The sequence below is a fragment of the Eutrigla gurnardus genome (assembly GCF_963514095.1).
Source record: "Eutrigla gurnardus genome assembly, chromosome: 16".
Lineage (NCBI taxonomy): Eukaryota > Metazoa > Chordata > Actinopteri > Perciformes > Triglidae > Eutrigla > Eutrigla gurnardus.
Window position 1 is genome coordinate 13,342,010 of NC_139927.1, and position 16,393 is coordinate 13,358,402.

The window sequence follows — 16,393 nt, forward strand, 5'->3', positions numbered from 1 at the left end:
GACTAAAAAATTCATTAACCTTATGATGTGCTAGACAGCATTCCACAGCATATTTAAAAACACTTTAAAACAACACCCTAATAACACCCTCCTTTCTTTGAATGACACTAATATTATTTACTGTTTATCTCCTTTTCACAACAACAGCCAGTTTCACATCGAATGCTACCCACCTCTCCCCAACACACAGAAGAAGGCAGGCAATGATTTAAAGGTGCTGGGTGTATGCCCTGACTCACTAACACAACCAGCTGACCCTTGACCTCTGCAGTGGAGTTAGAAATGTGAGCGCAGGGGAGTGCTGCTGGATGATAATGAGGAGGGTGCTATTCTGTAACTCAACACAAACATGCATGGGAACCTCCAACACCACTGTGTGTGCATGTGACATGACATCACGCAGCTACCTCTGTGATGTCATACGACCTTCCACAGTGATGACCTGCTGCAGACCCTATACCTTTTATGAAATTTTCACAGCCAATATTCCAATTATCATACTTCTGCCTGGGCAGACATACTGAATGCTTTTGTGTGTCTGGGAATAAAAGAGACCGTTAATGCTCACAGTAGGCTTTGGAAAGGCTGCAGGGTGCTTATATAATACAATAATATAACCGATAAAATTAGTAAAGTGATCTTTCAAGAGATCAAATAGTCTAGAGTCTGGCATCGCATGCAAGCTATTAAAAAGAGATCAAATCAAAGTGATAAAAAATGATTTTCTCCATCTTCTCAATGAATCCCATTAACTTCCCCTTGATAAAAGGCTCAAATGAATGCTCTTAAATGTGAAATATAATTCATTATAAAGAGCATGGGCACTGTTGTTTATATAGAGTTGTTTTAATATACACTCCAGTGGCATTATGAACTACATATAATAGAAGTTTCCTTAATTCTAAGCTGGTATTTTACATCCTGAATATTCAAATTTAGCGTACAATCAGTGATGGTAGTACATATTTGGAGCAACATCATACTTAAAAAATGCCTCAGAAGTCTTGTTTAAATCTGATCTAATTTATCCCGACCAGCAGCAGCAAGCAGCCGGGCTTCATGAAGGAAATGAGGTGTCAACATCTGAGATCTGCCAGCAGGCTATGACAGCCCCCCCCCGCCTCGTGCCAAGCCACAGCCATCATTCTCGACACTCAGCCACATTTCACCCCCAAGGAGGCCCGAAGCATTGTCACCAGTACCCAAGGTGAGAGGTGTCGTGATGGGCTGCCTAGAGCTCCGCAAGGTGTTGCTCTCCAACTCCAACAAGGCTCAAATTTATACTGCTTCTTACTGCTGAGTGGCTGAATTGAACCAGGCTTTACCTGATATGCACAGCTCATAAACATTCTGGCATTGGAGAGTTTTTCGTTTGTGATCGTGTGATTATTGCTCTGACACAAAGTAAGTGTGAAGCCTAAAATAAAACAGCGATAAGACCATCAGTGTAAATATATAGGCTGCATTGTTGTTCCCGTGTAGATCTGTGTTACTGACTGACAAAAAAAACAACAATTATCTTTCGAGATATTCTCCAAAGACAACACGATCTGCTTCATTTCAACATGTCTGTTTTTTTGGAAGACCGTGTTTGTCCTCTCAAAAAGAAGATTAATGAGGCATGTAGCAGAGTACTGACAGCTGTTGGCAAGCAGCAAAATGCAAATTGTCATCACACAGTCACAATAAGAAACTACCGACTAACGTGGTGAAACATCCCCTTGTTATATTTGTGTTGTTTTGTCTGCCTGGGCCCCATGACCAACCACTGGGATGCACCAGTACAGAAATAACTACTTGATCCATAACTGGCTCCATGAACACTGTCTGTGGAGGAACCACAGCCAAACAGAGATAGACCTGCTAATATAGCTCACACTTTTTCTGTTGTCACACTTCATCAAGTAAACATCGTCCCCCGGATTTTGATTAAACAATGAATGAGACCACATGTCTAGTTTTCAGAAAATTAATTGATTTCTGAATATTCATATCTGGGCTAATTTAAGTAAGCTGCATTTATTTAATTACATTTCAGGAGTGCCTCTGCTGGATATGAAATGTTTGTAAATCCTCATTTCATCAAGAAAGGAGCTTTCCTGTTTCAACCTGCTGGCTGTCCACTCACACCTTGATTCCCCCCATGAGGCACCTGTGCAGTTGCCAGGGATACCTGGAATAGTTCAAGTAGTTGTGAAAAAATAAAAAATAACCACACATTTAAGCTCCTCTAACACCTGAAGACCTTGTGTTGTGATAAGGAGACTAAGCAAGTGATGCAGAAAGGTTTAAATTGTTAGCTGAAGTGATGATAAAGTGGTTGAAATACATTTATAAAATATATAAAATATACATTTTTCAAATATTTAAACGTTAAGTATTAAGTACTTTGCTAAAAGTAGGACTAAGGCTAAATGGTGGGTAAGGTTAGCTAAATGTGATAAACAGTTCAAATAGCTAAAAGTGTTGGATGATAAATGTTTATAACTAAAGAGTTGAAATAGTTAGCTAAAAGTAACGGTTGAAATAATTAGTCAACTGTTCTGGATACATGGTTTTAAACATCCAGCTTCAGCCACTCCAAGTGATATAGGCTACAAATATCTGATGCAAACATTACATACATGACTGTCATGTATGTAATGTATAAAATAATGAAATTAATATTTATTTGTGTTAAATATATTTAATCCACTAAAAGTACTAGAAGCAAGACATTTAAAACAGGGTCAGTGGTGTTGAAAAAGGCTTACTGGAGCTAACTAATAGGGATATAGTGGTTACAAAAGATGAATAAGGTTGGCAACCACCGCAACAACACAGAATTAGATTAAAAGAAAGAAAAATCTTTGTGGTTTCAGCTTGCAGATGGCAGTTAGAAGTATTTTCGGAAGCAAGCATCTCCAGAGTTGTGCCTCAACTTTAAGGTGGTTAATATTCTTTATGTGGTTGCCAGTTTGATGCCAAACTCAGCCACACACTTCACGTGTCTTCACAATATCTGCAACACAACAATAAAGCCGTGTGCCTTCCTCACCTTAGCTTCGGATGTGGGTTCCAGGTAGCACACTCGGTTTCCGAGTCCCTCGGCAGCCAGGCAAAACTTGCGATGCTCCTTCTGGATGTTGGCCACACACTGGAGCACCACCTCGTCGTCCTGCCAGAGAGAGGAGCGTTAAAGCCAAAAATGTTTGGTCAGTGACCTATCTAAAAAAAAAATAAGATGGGACAAGAAGAACATAATGTATTGGCTCAGATTTGTTGCTTTTCATGGTGCCCTCATAAGTTGTTTTTAAACTGACACCCAGAAATGCGCCTTTGACTTATGCAAGCTCGTGACGCTTTCAGATCAAAAGCAACGTAATATAAATCAGTCAGAAGACATGCAGGGAGAAAATGCATTTATTCCACATTTATTTGTCATGTTTTGGTCATTTAAAATAAGTTAACCACATGCAGAGTGTGTTTTGATATATTATTTGATATATGACAAAAAAGGAAATATCTTGTTGTCAAACAGACCATTTTAGCAGCAGAAAAGAAAAACAACGAGCGTTGAGGAATATCATTTCTAAGCTTGTTAAGCAGTCTTTGGTATCTCTGTGGGAGAGAGGAAACCCTCGATTCAATGAGCGGAACCAATAAATGAACATCTGTATCTGTCAGGGTCGAGAGGGTCTGGCTCCATTTGGCAACACACACAAATGATATTGATTTGTTTGTGTACTGTGTGTGTGTGTGTGTGTGTGTGTGTGTGTGTGTGTGTGTGTGTGTGTGTGTGTGTGTGTGTGTGTGTGTGTGTGTGTGTGTGTGTGTGTGTGTCTCCTGCCAACTCACGTCCCACACTAATCTGAGCTGATGGTTGCCATGGTTCTGGCTCCCACCTTCTTCACGGCAGTATTAATTCAATAGATTTAGATACAGGCTGTACAGCACCCACAGACTCAGGCGGCGAGATAACAGACCCTGACAATATCTCAAAACAATGGGCCAGGACTAGAAGATTTGGTGCAATCACAAAGTAAAAGCCCCCTGCATGGTCAGAATCCTGTGTGATGAAAATGATTTAAGAGGGGTTTTTTTTTTTCCAGCTTCAGGCGTTTTTTCACCACCGTCTCTCGTAATAATTGTTTTTCTCGTGTGTTATTTGACACTGCTGTACAGATGGAAACGAAATCAAAGAGAAAAAGGTTGCTTTTAAATAAATCCGGAGTAATTTTCTGGCAATTAGGACAGATTTTTGCAATCCCTTTCAACTGACGTAAAAGTTCAAAAGGACATTTTATGTGTCCCAATTCAGCGGCCTTTGAAGGCTGAACGCGTCACAGCGACTGTGACAAGGCTGACCCATTTCAAAGTCTCCTTCAAATGCGGCATTCTTGTCCCGGATCAACTGATGGATCCTTTACTGCCCAAACCTATCCTGCGATTAATTGTGTGCCATTGACGATCGGATTTTAATCAACTGTCAACACATCAACAGTGGGAGACGCTGAAATATATCGTACACCGATGGCGCCGGCGGTGAAACATCCTCCATCATTATATGAAAGAAAAACAATTATATATGATCACTGGCTCCATATTTAATCATATAGTGTGAGTTACCTGTTCTATGCTCTTTCTTGTTACCTGCAGCTGGTTGCTAGGCGACAGGAGAGGCAAAGGTGACACAGACAGGGAATCCTCTGTGGACCAGAGCGTCTCTATGTTCGGTCTTTTGCAGCCTAAAGTCCATCTCTTTTTTTTTCATATACAGCGTTCTTATTATATGTTGGTGTTACTCAACAAACACCTCATATAATTACATTATTATTGTGTAATGGGGCAGTAAAAAAAGAAGAAAAAATAGAGTACATTTACTGGAAGTGAAGAACTGTAGATTTAAATGTCACAGTGAAGTGAATGAGGGGGCCGAGCTGGCACATCAGTCCAAACCAGCAGCGTTTTAAATGTCCAAATTCTGAGCTTCAGGAAGGTGATTACCGATGGCAGAAAGCATCGAGGCTGGCTCCGAGTCCCTGCTGCAGCCTTCCCGGCAGTTGTGTGATGGAGCAAACACAGCTTGTTTCGGGCTACAGATAGAGAAACTCAATATGGCCAGGGGATGACTGAAGACTTGTCACCTCTTTAAAATCGAGTAAATACACCTCTTTCTTTTCAGCTGTTTGTGGTGGTGGTGGCCTTATGAAACCAGCAGGGGGCCTGGCACATTAGTGGCATGCTCTGTCCGTGTGTGTATGTGGCATGCCTCTTTTAAGTATCATGGAACTACTAACAGCTGATTTTTTTGTGAGAAATTGTTCTGTAAATGTGATTAATTCAACGAGATGTAGACATGGAGAGTCCTCTATAGATCCCATCACTAAAACACTGCGCTGAAAGCTGAGCAGCGACACACATTCACGCATAGTTGAATTTCAACTAAATTGACAACCGCACTGAAAGGCTCAGACGCACAAAAGTTGATTTTTGCTCTCTTTGATAGTGCAGCTCTACAAGCAGAAGTGGCCAGAGTTGTACTGGGATCAAGAGGCTACGTAGACCGGATGCCATCCAGTCATCCGAGCGGCGAAGCAACGGGAGAAAGAGCGGAATGGATGATGATGCCAGCGGCTCTAAATAAATACAGCCTCAAGAGACAAGGCAGTTGGAGGCGTTTAATGCCAAGAATGGATAGATAGTGGTGTTCTCTTCTAAAACTCGCTGCGACCGGATCTCAACAACTAATGAAGCGGCCGTGTGTAGCCAACAGCCAAGACACTCTCCGAAGACACTTTATGTCTCTGTCTCTGCACCCCTGACTTGATTCAAAGCCAGAGAATCCGGTGAATCTGAGGCAAAGTGATCCTTGCAGCAGCAGTGTGACCATCTGCTAGACAGTTAAAGAGCAGCATCAGTACTATGTATAGGGCCCTGGCCTGCAGCGGGAGGAGGTTGGGTGGCTGCTTTCCCCAGCTTCCAAGTGGAGAGCGGGGGAACATGACCCTGCCCTCGCCCAACCCGACCCCACCCGTCCTCACCACCCCCCTTGATATCCCTCTGGGCCCTGCAGGTCTGACACTTCTCCACCCTATCAAACAGTGTCAATGTGGTTTGACTTTCCACTGAATGATCGCTGGCACCTTCGGCTGTGTCTTCAACAGACCCTTCCCCACCCGTATCTCCTCGTTTTTTTTCGTCTTCTACTTCGTCCACTAAGCATCCAGTGTCCCTTAACGGACAGCGACAGGTGTGTGTGAGTGTGTGTGCGCGCATGCGTGTGTGTGTGCGCGACCCGATGCATCCACAAGTCGAAACCCGAGAGCTACAGATGCTCCGGCGTGCCAAATAAACTCCCACAACTCACCCGCTGCTGCCACCAATGTGAACTTGAGAAAAGTTGAATCTGTTCAATCCCTCAGCGCTGCTATTTTGACACGCATGCTTTGCACATGCTCAGTTGGGATCAACTGGCAGACTTTGAAAGGCAAAAAAAAAAAAAAACACAGCAGAGGCGGGGTTTAAAAAGTGAAGGGAATTAAAAGGATTCCAGCACGTTTTGCCTCCTTGTTCACACTGTCTCGGTGTGTCGACCGTCTGAATTGCTCCGACTTCTCGGGAGTCGTGTTTCTCATAAATGTCAGACAGGGTGCTAAGTGCAGGGCGAGCTACGTGTTTTTAGCGAAGCTTAGCTCACGACAGGGAAAACAAAATAGATACGGTGTGAGAACTACAAGCTGATAAGCCGGATAAAAGGCGGACACTGGTTCTTATCGCAGCACCGTTTCGAAATGAGTTAGTTAGTTTCTGATATTAAATACAAAACTGAGCCTGTATCCTAAAAGAGGGAAATAAACTTGCCACAGCTAATACAGATCGGAAGAATCTCTGTCAACCATGAACACTCTAAATAATGAAGATGTTCTAACTTTAAAGGAACCAGTGTTCCATATTTAAACCCTCATAGAGCCGTAGGAAATGGGAGAAATGGTGTAAAAGCTAATCAAAGGCAGCGGAGGACCTGACAAAGTGCAGTGACGGTGGAAAAGAGGACTTGAAGCCAAAACAACAACACAGAGAGAGAGACACTGGCTTTGAAGCACCTTTTTAGCTGTTCAATCATATTTTCATCCTTCAGCCAAAGATTCCCATTATTTCTGGATTGTGTGAAGTTGTACTGTAGCAGGTTTGGACCAAGTCTGTTGCTGCTCTGTCTATTTATACCATCTGATGCAAGTTAGATACAAGGGTACCACCACACTATGGACCATTCAGGTCAAGCAAGCCGTCTGACAAAAAATCCATATCAACTTTGATGAAAGTGCTCCTTATGTTTGAATGAGACATTTGGACTTTGACATTGATGCCTGTAACTTCCTTGAAAAGTTTGGGGAAAATGTCATTATACATTTGTTCCAGTTAATCTGTCAAGAAATAGCAGGGTTCAGTAAATGTAGTAAATTAATAAATGCCTTGGAGACAAGCGACTTTTATATGAAGGGAAATGTAATAAAATGCACGATATAAATAAAAGCCTTCACTACACTATTCTGTGATTTGGTAGATTTGGAAAGCCGTAACTTTTTTCCGAAAGGTTTTACGATCTTGTTCATTAAATAAACGTATTAACTTTATTGTCGTGCAAAAATTAATTCCCTTCCATTTACCAGAAGCCGTGTCTCACAATGAAACGTTGCCAGTTAGCCATCAATGTGGACTCAAATCTATGCATCTTTGGAGAAAGACGTAGAGAAATTAATTTGGAGCTCATTTAAACCACACAGAGGCCGACGGCACTCCACTGCAGAATAACCGACCATCTCCTCAGGTGTGTGTTTGAGCAGCAGCAGCTCCACTGGGCCGCGTCTATTGTCGGTTTCCTGCAAAACGCCAAACTGCTTTCCGTCATAACTGATTTATGAGACGTTTAAACAAGTGAGATTTAGACTCTTAGCCAAACAGCCGTTATTTTTTACTTCGACTTGTGTTCTTGACTGCAGTACTTGCTTTATTGTTTACCATTTATCGTTTGTAAATATCGTGCGCACTGAAGACCAAGACAAATTCCTCATATGTGAAAATGTATTTGGCAATAAATCTTTTCTGATTCTGATTCTGAAATCCAGCTCCAGAGGACAAACAGGATGAAGTTAAAGTGGAGCTACAGTGTGTAGGTCTACTGCCTCAGTTTGAAATGTCAGGACTCAAACCTGCTAAATTATTAATTTCATCTTAAACAGCTTTGCAGAGCACTCGTATACTCCATTACAGATAGTGACATTAATGTGTGTTTGAGGCACATTATGGACCACTCACACAACAGTCTCATTCAGAGAGGATAAAGCCACAATCGGTAGGTTTTTGGGTTCCTGCTCTCGGCCTGTGATGCTCCGTGTCGCCACTTACTGCTCCCTCAGGGTGTGGCACTTCCTGGCCTTAGACCTTAGACATTTTAGATAGATTTGGTCAAACCTGGCAGATGTCACTCAACAAAAATATGTTTTGATAGCTTGTTCATGGACAGACTGCCCTCGCCCAACCCGACATGGACAGACAACATATGAATTAGTAAACTGGGAACATGTGGCAAGTGGTTGACAAGATTTTAATTATGCCAATACATCCAGTTATGTTGTGTTCTGCTCTCATTATTGCTAATTCAAACACATCTCGACCTCCACAAATTGCCCCACGGAAGCAGGCGATCCCAGCCGTCACACAGCCTCAGAGGATCCTCAAAGACATGGAGGTCTGTCGATGAAGATGCATTTAACACCACTGTCACACGTCATCGGCAGCCATATGCGAGTGTGTGTGCACGTCTGATATGACATCATGAGTCCAAATTAATTATGCGCTGCACATTTGAGTATTAAAAAACGGGGCAAAAGGCAATAAAACTCCGCAGTCAAGTACGTTTTGCCCTGCGGTCCACCGCCACGGATCACAGACTCCCAAGATTTATATGGTGTGCCTATAACAAATTGGATTTTCTTGGCATAGTTTGCATGCATATTGCTTTAGCGCAGCTTCAAATAATGGAGACCCCCCCATGCGTGCAAGGCTGAGGCGTCCAGTAGTGCTGAGAAATGGGGGGCCTCCGCTCAGGGACGAAGCTGGAGCCTCTGTAAAGTCCATCATCCTATCTGATGAGACAGAGTGGACACAGGCCAGATGTAGTGGTCTGTGAAGAGGTAGGGGCGTGTGTGTGTGTGTGTGTGTGTGTGTGTGTGTGTGTGTGTGTGTGTGTGTGTGTGTGTGTGTGTGTGTGTGTGCGTGTGTGTGTGTGTGACTGCGAGGTGAAAAGAGCAGGGCATAGATCAGGTGAAGCGAAAACATTAACTTAAGTCGTCTTTTCAGCAGCTCATGACAGTTGTTTTCACCCTCCATCCTGTAAATCCAACGCAACCTTTGGATGATTTAAGCTCCCGTGCCACAAAAGGTGAGCCCCTTTCTTCCGATGGATTGCACAGAGGTTAGATTTTCATTCGTCAGACGGACCAAGTAGCTGCGGGTCAATAAGAGGACGTGACACAAGATAAATTCGATAAGCGTTTCAGTGTTTTCGAAATACATCAGCGGCAATTTGTGACAAGGTAAACCGCCCTCCCTACAAGGGCTGGAAATGGTTTCCAGATCTATCAAGCTGCGAGATGTCATCCCTAGACTGCAGCCGTCGTGGTCGGATGCACACGGCAAAATATAAAAAATGGGATTTCTAAGGTGTTGGTGGGCTTAGTGAGGAAGTTAAGATGAGTGAATCATTAGTAAAAACGACAAATTAATCATGCCTTCCCAAAAGTTAGACATTCTTAAATCCTGTCTTGTCACAAAATAATTCAAATGGGATCAGCAATTTAAACAATGCCTGATTTTTTAAGTGGCAAGAAAATTGGGGTTTGAAGCAAGTGAGTGTTTGAGCCTCCCTTAATTACTATAAGGTACCTTTGAGCAAGGCACCCAACTGCACCAACAGAGCTCTCCAGTGACTGTGGAGCAAGGCGATCCTGTAAAACACTCACGCTCAGCAAACTTAAAGCCCCTGAAAACAAGTTTAAACAGTCCTATAATCAATGGCCTTATGATGACAATGTGGAAGCAGTTTATTTTTTAGCCGTTGGGTTAACTTGGTTGATTCTTACCACTTTAGAGTGGCCCCAGAAAGGCAGCAGTTATCAGCAAAACACGTTCTAAAAACCCAAGTTACACTACCTGCTGGGCACCAAACAGCAGACCGACACAGTTGGCAACATGTTAGGTGAACATAGTGGAGCAGTAGAGCATTCAGCAACTCAAGAGACATTTTCCCTCATGAGTTGGTAGAGGCCAAAAAGAGAGCTAAAAGACAGTGGATATACTAATGTATGATGAATGAAAAATAATGTTACTACAAAGATAAGTTTGTCTTGATGATATGTCAGTCTGTTCCCGCTCTCTCCGAGTGTCCAAAAAGGTCAGATATAGGTCGAACGTATCTATGTGGTTGTGGTTTGATCAGATTTCATCGTCTCTGACTGGTGCATGGAAGTAGGTGACATCATGTTTTTCCAACTGAGCCCTGTCCTAACACAAACTTTCAAAGAACGTGTCCATCTACGATCCCATTACATGCAGTACGCGGCTGATTGAGAAAATCTCCTTAAGGTGGATTAGAGGCTCCAAACAACACTATCTGGTCTTAAGAAGAGAAGCATTGTGGCCTCGGAGTTGATAACAGGGCGTTAAATAAAATTAACCGCGTGACCCTAAGCCGGGATACTCCAAAGAGTAAGAGGCTCTACGTCGGCACCTTTTTCAGTCCTCTGTTGATTAATGATGGTAATTATTTGAGCGGAGAGTCTTTCACTCTGCTGCTGCTGCAGCTCTTACTGAGATCCCGGTGCTAAATCTGCCTGGACCAACACAAGGGCGTACTGCATCCTTAGAAGGATAGTCCTGCTGATACTGAGATATCAAGTTAAATTAATTAGTATTTTCGGTGATGGTATAAAACCTGATGCATGCAGTTTGACATAATATTGTCGAGTTATTGCACTTGGAGCCAATCATTAAAAAAGGGATTGATTTTGCATCTAAAATGTTGCTAAATTCAATTTGTTATTTTAACTTCCCCCCATGCAATAAGGCCAAAATAAATATGTAAAAGTAGGTTACTCTTATCGTTTTACAGTTAATTTGTTTAACATTTGACGACAGTATTTTAGGAATGAACACATACATAAGGCCAAACTTAGCTGAAGTGACGACATGCCTCGTTTCACCACTTTCATAATTTATGGGTGTTCAATAAACTTTAAAAACATCGGTCCAAGGTTAAAGACATAACAAAGCAAAAGATACGACAGCCTTTTTCTGGAAAACTAAAAAAAAAAAGGATTTCATCCCACATTAAATATTTAAAACAAATAATATCAACTTAAATTATCAACAGTATTAACAGTCAAACCCCTCGTGTCTCATTTGCACATTAAAAGCGTGACGGGAGAGTCAGTGATGTAAGGTCCCGCCACCTTTACACCAAGGTTGTTTAAATGATGGGGATGGCAGCAGACTCGCTGCCCTTCAGCGCTCACGACTGGAGAGACAGCGAGCTGCCAAAGAACACGCTGTTGCTCTGCCATCACAGACGGCTCAATCAGATGCAGAGGAAACCCTTCCCATTCAATTTGAATCATCACAGGAAGGTGCACCAGAGGCCGTAAGGTGAATGCCGCCTCTCTTCCCGTCTCTATTGCATCATCGAAGAGGCAACCTTCTCAGGGCGTCGACTACTGAGATAACAAATGCTGAGTATTGATATATATAGATTTTCTTTGCACAAAGAAATGACGCCGCATTAGTCCAGGCTAAGGAATAAGAAGAAATCATATGCTCACGATTATTGGCCTCCAGTATAACGTCTCCTCAGACTCCATATGAAACTGTTGCTTCCAAGGTGACATTTTTTTTTTCACCAAAAATGTCACAGATATTCTATCTGTTGTGATGTGATCAAAAGCTCCGGAGCAGCTACTAAATGTTGGAGTTGGTAATCAATTAATTAATTATCGCGTGGATAAATAGTTCACCGTGCTCTTCCACATTCATTGGTTTAATAAATCTCTGCTCAGTGACAACGTCCATCACTTATATGACATATTACGGTTAAAAAAAATGCTGTATATTGCTGTGTGGTTGCAAGCGTTTCATTTCTGAACGCTACTTTATCCCCATAAACATGGTGTTAAAGAGACACTGGTCTTGTGCTGCCCCCGACTAAAGCTTCCCCCGGGGTGGTTTAGTGCCAGGGGAGCAGAGCTGTATGTGCTGTGGAAGCATCGTCTTTAAAAAGGCTAAATTTAAACCCCCAGAGTCCTCGCCTTGGTATGCAGAGGGCTTCCAGAACAACATAAACTCCAAATAAGCCCCGAGGAGCTTCTGGTGGAGTGCAAGCGTCAATCACCTGGTTTTAAAAATGGTGTAAGAGTACAGTAGCTCACCTGGACGACTACGTTTAAATTAAGCCTCATATCTCTAAAAAGTTCAGACTGACCTTTTATTTAACCCCAATTAGTGACTGTATCTACAAGCTTTCCATTCCCACATGAATGCTATGATAATGGTGGGAAATCTACCAAAATTCTCATGTCTTTCCCCTCCAAATCATCTCCAAAGAAACCACCCTTCTTTTTCATTCAACTCACAACTTTCCACAATACCCGTCTTATAATAATTCCAATATAAAAAACCTGATTGATCCTTGATGTACAGCAAGAATCTGAGCATCACAACACTGAAGTGTTACTGGTGTCTCCAATGTTGGGGTCATTAAATTGGCCTCTGGGTTCCTGCTTAAGTATCATAGTATCAGGGAGATAGATTTCTGAGAATTAGACAAAGATGTGACATTGCTGCAGAAATAATTTAAAAAAAAAAGCATCAGCAGTATCAACAGGTGTATGTAGTACCATCTATTTCAGGTGTGCTTCCTTGTCTACAACATATTGCAGCAGACAAATTCCTCACTCCTTTCATTTTTTAACCACCTTCTTACCTCTGCATTCACTGAATATCCATCTTATATTACCTCATACACACAGCTTCAGCATGTGGAGAAATCCAAAGCGTAGCATGCCTAGATACTACTGCTAAGCCGTGATTGGGTAATCACTATGCGGGGGAGCATGGTCAGTTTTAAATCCACCACGTAGAGAGATTCTACAATCTCCAATAAAACATGACAATCGCCTGGTTACAAAGCATTCACCATGACAATGCCAACATGCCTTTGAGTGCCATTTCAGAGAAGAAGCAAGTTAATATGTTGGCTTTGTTCAGAATACCATCATTGCATCACACAGCAACACAACCAGGAAGTAACAATGCAACAAACAACACCACGTCATTAGTGGAACACTATAGGAGACACTATGACTTGCACATTTTCTGACTGCTGCATTAATTAAAGCCAAAACCACGGATCATCGTCTAAAGATAACCAACAAACCATTGTATTTTGTACTTTGTTTGTGAGAAAATATGACATTTTTCCCCATTCAAAATCAAATCTCTGGGGGAGTCAATGCGCTATTCAAGAAAAGCAATTCCTAATTAGTGGGCAAACAATTTCAATACATTCTTGAGTTCTTTTGCCATTCATGTCAACTGTTGTATCTCCATTATCGGCTTCGGTGTTGATCTATAAGGTGACGGGAGGGAGCACAGTCTTCATCTTGCAGTGGCGGTGTAATATTTTCCTCAGTTTCTTTTGACAGAGAAGCTCTCATCACTGCCAACTTTCCCAACATTACACATCAACAGCAAGGTGAGACTGTGGCGGTGCTGAAATTGAATCACAATGTCCGGACTTCTGTCAACACCTGACAGCCATATCCTGTAACGGGACGCTTTGCTGTTTTAGTTCTTACGAATATCGGGACTTGGTAGGGAAAAAAAGTAGAAACCTACAGCGGCTACAAATCTACATTTTAACTGTTTTCCTTCCAAAACTGAAATGCAATTGAACAAAAAAGACATGCCAGTTGCACACAGGCTTATACCATAATGTTCGACAGATTGCAACATATTGTGTTTCAATTAGCGCTCTTATTTTAGGGCTTCGTGTGAGGGCACGTTTCCCTCACCACTGAGGTTTGATAACAAGGCTCAAGGGAAACCCCCCTCCACTCAAACCACTGTTGTCATCAAATAACCAGCATGCCACTGTGACAGTCGAATCCGAGAGGCATGGGTCAGCATATCACTGGCATCACAAATAGTAGGAGCTGTTAAGGGGTCCCGCCTGCCACTAACAACCAGGCGAGGCTTTCACTGGGATTATATATACATGAATTATATTGTGTACATCAACATCTCAAGGCCATGAGAGAGGAGTGGCTACTGTGTAGTCGGCGTTCAGCCAAACGGACGTCAGTGGAAATACAAAACAAAGAGAGCGTCACTTAAAAAGGCCCAAGCAGAATGTTTTTGAATAAATTAAATTGGTTTTACACATCATGAAGTATTATAGGTAGTAGAATTCTTTATACGTTATTCCAGGAAAATTAGTCTAATGAGAGAATATGTCAAGTTGCATTATGGGGAATGTAGGATCGAAGAACTAATAACAAGGAACTGAAAGACCAGTCCAGTGTAATACTCCTGTTTTAGGCAGCCATTGGTTATGTCTTTCTATACAGCGCAGAAAATCTATTAGCTCCATTAGTGCCCATCACAGTTATTTATTCTTTTTGTTCACGCTACTTTATCCGAAATGCATGACCGCACGAACTCAAGCGAGGTCTTCAAATGAACCAGCAGGTTGTTCGTAACGTACAAAAATGAATGGACGCCAATGGTCCACATTTTGAAATCACTGCCGCATTGTTTGCTCAACGGTTACTTGTCATGTCAAGTACAAATGCTTTAGTAAATGGACTTAAATGCAAAAACACCAGTATCTAAATGTCAATGAATGTATATGAATGTGACATTCATTACAGGATATTTGACTACTATGAAAATGAACTAATTATGTGCAGTTGAAATCAACAAAAGGATGATAAAGCAACAAAAGCAGAAGTATATGGTGTGAAAGGAGGCAGACATGCCTGCTGTGCTTGTAGGTTGCATGCGTCCTAAGTCTCCCTGCTCTGCGTGCAACACCTGGGTCACACAGCTTCAGGAGAAGAACACAAGCCGTCATATCACTTCCAACACGGCTGCACGGAGCCGAGGCAACGTAAGCGATCTGCGTCAAACAACTAAAATAGCAAACCAGCAGGGGGCGGTTTCCGTGCGCGAGCGCAACTTATTGAAACTCTTGGAAGAATGCATCCATAAAAAGTAATGAATAGCAACAACAATAAATATATTTTCGTCCAAGGCGTCCCCAGAGAGAGACTAAAAAAAACCCCGAAACAAGACAGATAGGAAAGCGACGAATGATGGGTAATGAGAAGCGGCTGTATTATGAAATGGCAAGTGTAGAGTGGTTTCAGCCCTTGCACCAGCAGAAGGGAAGTCTCATTGAGATTGCCCACATCAAGAGTCCTGTCGACAGGTGCGCGGTGGCGTGCAACCTGCGGCAACCTCCCCCCCCCCCTTTTCCTCCTAATAAAAAAAAATCATCAGTCATGCACAAGCGAAGTCAAAATGAACCACTGGCGATGCGTTTTCTTTCCAAAAACTTCCACAATAATCCAACTCGGATCTGGTGATCCACTTAATTGACGCCTGTCGCCCCTGGGCGGTTAATTGGCGAAAGGAAATTGAGGGCACACGCGACGAAAAAGGGGGGGCTCGGCGGCACGCGCCCGCTGAAATTGTCTTTACTTACAGTTCTCAAGAACTGGATCTCGTCTTCCCCTTCTCCGCCCTCAGCCATGGCTGTGAAGGAGCCTGCTCAGACTCTGGAAGCCACCACTGACTGCCGGCAGAAACGCGATGCTGTGCCTCTCGAGCCGATATTAGCATAGAGCTCATCCACAGCCATATAGGGCAGCCCGGCCGAGCCCCCTCCTCCTCCTCCTCCCCCTCCTCCTCCTCCTACTCCCCTCGTCTCCTCTCCCACCTACCTAACCCCTCTTCCTCCCCCTCCTCCCTCCCGACACCAGCAGCAGCAGTGCGGACGGAGCATCAGAGGACAGTGGTGGTGGTGGTGGTGGTTGCGATGGTGATGGTGGTTGGTGATGGTTGCGATGGTGATGGTGATGGTTGGTGATGGTTGCGATGGTGATGGTGATGGTGATGGTGGTGATGCTGCCCCGCTGGTGATGATGCTCGCGAGGTAACTCACTGTACTTTTAAACATGTTTGCAGTGACTGAGTCAGCATTCTTTAGGGCTCCCTGTCCGACAGTGACGCACGGTCGGTCGGATGAATGGCAGCAGAATGCAAAGTTATGAATATGTCTTTGTGCACGCAACCCCCC

The 16,393-nt window shown here is 42.9% G+C and overlaps 1 protein-coding gene across 1 annotated transcript in view; it reads right to left on the reverse strand.

The window, feature by feature from the left end:
• ryr3 (ryanodine receptor 3) overlaps window positions 1–15,955 on the reverse strand; it is a gene marked incomplete at its 5' end in the record, with an annotated part of 98,360 nt that extends 82,405 nt beyond the window's left edge. The window contains 5 exon segments of the mRNA XM_084031277.1: window positions 3,038–3,157; window positions 15,800–15,850; window positions 15,853–15,875; window positions 15,878–15,913; window positions 15,916–15,955. Coding sequence (XP_083887403.1) covers window positions 3,038–3,157; window positions 15,800–15,850; window positions 15,853–15,875; window positions 15,878–15,913; window positions 15,916–15,955 — 270 coding nt within the window.
• Between the last annotated feature and the right edge of the window lie 438 nt (window positions 15,956–16,393).